The sequence below is a fragment of the Crotalus tigris genome, unplaced genomic scaffold, assembly GCF_016545835.1.
Source record: "Crotalus tigris isolate CLP2741 ecotype Arizona unplaced genomic scaffold, ASM1654583v1 scf7180000024508.2633422, whole genome shotgun sequence".
Classification (NCBI taxonomy): domain Eukaryota; kingdom Metazoa; phylum Chordata; class Lepidosauria; order Squamata; family Viperidae; genus Crotalus; species Crotalus tigris.
The window spans coordinates 1,195,274-1,201,273 of record NW_024100680.1 but is presented as its reverse complement, the minus strand read 5'-3'; the positions used below and the strand labels follow the sequence as shown (position 1 = coordinate 1,201,273).

At 42.1% G+C, this 6,000-nt stretch overlaps 1 protein-coding gene across 1 annotated transcript in view; it reads left to right on the top strand.

Moving 5' to 3' along the window:
* Positions 1-290: 290 nt before the first annotated feature.
* CHMP2B (charged multivesicular body protein 2B) overlaps positions 291-6,000 on the top strand; it is a 13,468-nt gene continuing 7,758 nt past the window's right edge. Inside the window, exon 1 of the mRNA XM_039333787.1 lies at positions 291-504. Within this exon, the coding sequence (XP_039189721.1) occupies positions 471-504 (34 nt within the window). The 5' untranslated portion in view covers positions 291-470. The remainder of the gene's footprint in view (positions 505-6,000) is intronic.

The following is a 6,000-nucleotide window of genomic DNA, read 5'->3' as shown; positions in this document are numbered from 1 at the left end:
CGACAATTATTGCCTCTTCAGGACGGAGAATGAAGTTAAAGAGATGAGGGTGCTTGGGAGCTATCCAAATTCGGGTAGCCTTCCCAAATGCGCTGTGCTCTTACAAGAAGCAGGCTGTCGCTTCCCCTTCAGAAGTGACAGTTCTGGGGGACCAACAGCAGCCCAGCTGACGCTCAGCGCGCTCTTATCACGCTAAACTGCGCTCAGCTGAAGCCGCAGCCCTGGGAAAGGCAGGCGAGAGGCGAACGGGGCGGCAGAAACGCCTCCCAGTCTAGCCCAGCTACAGCTCCACCTCCAGCGCTGCCGTTTGCTCGCTTGCTCGCTCCCAGTCGCTGCGGCCTTGGCGTTTTCAGAGTAAGGGAGGCGGGTTTTCCCTCGTTCCGTCCCTCTGCGCTGAAGCAGCTTCCTGGTCACCTGAGAACTAGGAAGGAGGCCGGTGGCTCGACTCGTTTCGGTGCTGGGACGCCGCCATGGCTTCGCTTTTCAAGAAGAAGACGGTGGACGGTGAGGCCGAAACCTGCTTTTTTTTTTTTTTTTTTTTGGTGGGGTTGCCGCTCCTTTTGCAATAGAGGTTCCCTTAATTTCTCAAAGATATATCCTTTCTTACAGCTCCCTTCGGTTATGTAGCCCACTTCTGATGTCAGAGTCGCACAGGTCTCTTAACTTACCTTGGCTCCAGGGTTTCCTGAGACCTAGGAAATTCAGCTGTAGTTTGATCTGCGAGTCCTGGCGAAACTGCCCGTTTTTTATTTTATCATCATTACTGTACGAGTCTTGTGAAATTCTGTTTTGGTTCCCCCCCCCCCAATGACTGTCCATTCTACTCCTCCCCCTCCCGCTCAGCCCCGTGATTGCCAAAATATTCTGGAAGTTAAATAGCAATCATGATACTTTCTGGGTTGGGTTCCTTGCCCTTTGGTCTACTCTACATGTTTCTCACTTTCAGCTTGACCTGTAATAGATTTAAATATGTAGGTGGCTTTGGGTGTTCATTTGCATAGTTAAAAAGGTAGAGTGGAAGTGGAATGACTCTTGTTATATAGATATTGTTGAAATAGTTTGTAGAATTAGTAAAAACAAATATACCTGGTTATTTAATTTTCGGATTTGTTTTATGAGTGTAAACCCTGTTGAGGAAATGAAATTGAACTATACATTTAGACTGAAAAAAATTATCATGGAAACTAATTTAAATCTAAAGGAATTTGAAGAAATTATAATCTCTTTCAGATAAATGCTGTGTGTACTTTAAAATAAACTTTATAGAGAACTAAACTGCTCAAATGGAAAAGAGATTATTTAAAGGGATGGTGAGATACTTAAAAGTTGCTTTTTACAGCAAATTGAAAACATTGCTAGAAATAAATAGAAGTATTTTTAAAAAAGAAACTGAAAAAATGTTTCAAAGTGTTTTTTAAAAACAAAACAAAACAAAACAAAAACCCTTTGGAATTTGATGGGCATAAAAATAGTTTGAAAAAAACTTTTTTCAAAATTCAAGAGAGATTAGTATCCCCAAAATAATGGTTTGTATTAGCATTGCTATACATTTCTTGAAAAAAAGAAAAAGTATATCTTCATTTTCTTCCAGATATCTTTATATGAAGAGAACACACATAGATACACACACATACACAGTGACAAGCTATTTATAGTTATATCACAACTCAAACAATCACAGGATCAAAAGGAAGAAGTCTCTGCATTTCAAATGAGTTTTTTTTCTTTCTCTACAGAATAAATAACTGCAGGGGAATGTTTTGAACTGCTTTGAAGCAAGAGATTTATTGTGGGCAAAGGGGAATTTTATTATGACTGAAGCAACTGTTGTTATTTTATAGTTATTGTGAATTGAGACTTAAATTACAATAGTGATGGAGATTTGGAATGTGTTTACTGAATGCTGAATATTTTTTACATGCCACAGCTATTTAAATCTAAGTTTTCTACTTTCCTCAATGTTCATATTGATTTAATTTAAAATATACTGCTCAAAAAAATAAAGGGAACACAAACGTATAGGATCCTATACATTTGTGTTCCCTTTATTTTTTTGAGCAGTATATATTGTGGTGAAAAAGTAGCATCCATTTTACAATGTATGCATTCTTGTTAAGGATAACCTTTCAACTTGTCCATTTAAGTCTACTGGAAAATATATTGATAGACAAATCCAAACTATCATTGATAAACTCAAGTGCCTTCTGAAAGGTAGTGATTGTAAAAATAAAAGGAGGGGAGGCAATGTTTTTCAGATTCCATTTTTCTAATATTCTTGCTATCATTTCACTATATAGATATTATAAATGGTTCACAGAACACTTAAATTTTCTACTCAAGTTCTCTAGGAAATATAAATTTCTGTGATTTCTTATTAAAATTTAGGCCAGTCAGGTGATAAAGCTGTCCTATATTATGCATCCTTCTGGCATGCAAAATAGTTATGGTAACAAAACAAACCCAATATTAAAGGTAAAAGTAGGAACGGTATAGCAGTATCACTAAGAATGAATGAGCAGAAAATCTGAAGACCAAGTAAAATTGCTGTGGCTTTGTTCTCATGAGAACTAATTAAAAGGCATAATAGTTGTCAAGACAATTTTTTATTTTTAAATTTGTATTTAATGTAAACTTCACAACAAACAGCGCTCAGAAATTTGCACAGGGGTATAATATTACAAAATTAAAACATTAATACAGTTAAAGTACAAATCATTACTCTTGCTCCCCAAAACCATATCAATAACAAATGAAAATAGTGAAAAGTAAAATAAGGTACAGAATTTAAGTAATTATATAGACCATTGTATTCTTGAAACATTAAGACAGGGATATCAAACTCAATTTCATTGAGGGCCACATCAGCATTGCGGTTGCCCTTGGGGGGGGTGGATGGGTACGGCCTACTGGGTGGGTGTGGATGGAGTGGTGTGGCCTACTGAGTGTGCATGGCCAGCTCTACATCATTCGGGTCAAGGGTGCCTGTGGGGGCCTGTGCAGGAGTGGGACAGATCTGAGGGTCTCTGGCAGCTTCCTTGGCAATAGGATGAGAGACCCCAGGATAGGCCAGGAGGAAGGGGCAAGGGGATGGTGAAAGGGCAGCAGAGCAGGACTAAGGCAGGAGTTCCCTCAGACCTTCTCTCTCCTTCTTTCCTTCCTTCTTTCCTAAGTACAGAGCGGTGGGAAAATATTTGAGATGAGGGAGGGAGAAAAACAAACAAGAAACACAGTTGGGGAGGTGTCACCTTCGTGAGGAATGAAGAAATACACCATCACCTGGAAGTAGCCAGCACATGGCCCTCACCTACTTCATATATCTGGCTTGGTGGGCTCTGGGAGAGGGGATGCCATGAGCAGCATGAGAGTCAACATCACCCGCGCAATGCCACCCAGCCTCCAGCCTGCCCAGTTTCGGCAGGCAGTAGGGCACTCTCCTCACAGCGCCAAGATGTTGAGCCAGGCAGTGCAAAGCTCGTCAGCTTTGTGCCTTGCTGCCTGCTGAAACTGGGCAGACTGGGAGCTGGGCGGCCTTGCATTTCTTTTTAAATTCGCGCTGCCCAGCTCATCCTCTCAATGCTGTGAGGAGAGCGCCCTGCTGCCTGCCGAAACTGGGCAAGCTGGGGGCTGGGCAGCATTGCGCTTCTTTTTGGATTCATGCTGCTCGGCTCAGCCTCTTGGCGCTGTGAGGAAAGTGCCCCACTGCCTGCCAAAACCCCTCCCTCGGAGCCCATCAAGCCGGATAGGTGAAGTAGGCGAGGGCCATTTGCTGGCCACTTCCAGGCGATGGTGCATTTATTCATTCCTCACAAAGGGTGACAGCTCCCCAGCATGCACCAAGGGGGCAGAGCCGACGTGGCAGGGGCTGGCTCCTCACTGTTTCCAAATGGCCTTGTGGAGCTAAGACTGAATGCATTTCAGCATAGATGGCCACCACAAAATTGTACATTGGCTCTAGCCGGCCTGGGCCAGGGCCAAGGCAGAGGGGGCCGTTCCCTCACTGCTTCCAGGATGGCTTCGCGGGCCACATGAAACCACTTAGCAGGCCACATCTAGCCCCCGGGCCCTGTGTTTGACATGTCTGCATTAAGACTTTAAAGATAGCCATATAAAGTGTACTGGGCTGTATGATTGGGTGGCATGTTGAATCATAAAATGCATCCTTGAAAAGGTCCCACTAGTCGTAGCATCTACTTCCTGGTCAAGCATGATTCATAAGTTCAGAAGGATCTCTAAATCACAATTTACCTTCTTCCTGGCATTGTTTGCCCAAATAGAAATAGTGCTGGTGTTGACAGGTCTCAACATACAATGAGCAATACTATTTTAGTTTCATATTCAGTCTGTTCTCCAGGAGTTGAGATGTGATGTATCCTTCCTTCATCCAAAGATGGTAATATAAAGTTCTGTATCATAGAATTGTAGGGTTATAAGGGACCTGGGAGGTCTTCTAGTCCAACAACCTATCTTTATTTTTGGTCTTTTTTTTCTCACTTGCAAATATATTACTTACAGGACCACCTCCCATCCCATCAGATCTGTCAAGAAAAATATGCTCTGAGTCCCTTGGGTAAAACATCTATCTATCTAGGTCAGGGGTCTTCAAACTGGACCCTTTATGACTTGTGGACTTCAACTCCCAGAATTCCTCAGGCAGCGTGCCTCGCTGAGGAATTCTGGGAGTTGCAGTCCACAAGTTATAAAAAGCCAAGTTTGAAGACCCCTGATCTAGGTGGACATAGGAGAGATGCCCTCTCTATCATAGCTTTGAAACAACTTTCATCCCAGATGGCCTTAAAGTTCCCCCCGCCCCAGACCTTATGGCCAGATGATCAGTGGAACTTGATATGTGTTTTGTGACTTGGTTCATAAAGTACCATCACTGTAGGACATTTTTTGTTCGTCTTCTGTGTTTTATTTGTGGGCCATCCAGAGTCATTTGCTTAAGACATTAAGAAATTACTTAAGAAATAAGCAGTTCAGATGTATATTCAGCCAGAATATATAAGTCTACTTTTAGAATGTACATAGATTCGTAGAGCAGGAAGGGACCTCAGAGGTCTTATAGTCCAACTCTCTGCTCAAGGCAGCAGACTTTATACCATCCTGGTCAAATGGTTGTCCAGTCTATTCTTGAAAACCTCCAGTGATGGAGCAGCCACAATTCTGGCAAGAAAGCTATTCCACTGATTATTGGTTCTTATGTCCAGTTTTGATATCCCTTTGATGAGCTTCTACCCATTGCTTCTTGTCCTTCCCTCAAGTGCTCTGGAGAATAAATTGACCCTCTCTTGCCCATGATAGCCTTTCAAGTATTGGAAGACCTCTATCATGTCTCCCCTAACTTTTTCTTTGTTACACTAAACATACCTAGTTCCCTTAGCTGGTCATCAAAGAATTTAGCTTGTGGACTTATTATTATCTTCATTGGTCTTCTCTGCTGTCTTTATAGGGCCTCGGCATCATTTTGTATCATGGTAACCAGAACTGGGTGCAGTTTCCAAATGTGGCTTCACTAGTGCAATATAGAACAATACTATCACTTTCAGTGATCTTAATGCTATCCTTCTGTTGATACAGCTTAGAAGTGTGTTGGCTTTTTAGCAGCTGCAGCATACTGCTGACTGATGCTTAAGTGGTGGCCCATCAAGGCACCTAGATCCTGTTAAGGGGACTGTTGAGCCAGGTACTACATATCCTGTACATGTACATCTGGTTTTTTTTCTGAGTAAGTTCAGGACCTTATTTTTGTCACCACTGAAATGCATCTTGTTGGATATTATACTGGATAGCCAACAAAAGCATTCTGATGATACCACATCCTGAACTTCCCAGTAGTTTCATATAAAAGTTGGTGTAGGGGCAAGAGGCTAATCTCCCATTTTCTCCATCAAACTGAAACTGTCCACTGAGAAATAGCACCTCCAACTCCTGTTCCTAATAGTTTTGGTATCAAAAGCTACTGAAAAATCCAATAGAACCAGGAGAGGCATCCTTTTTTCA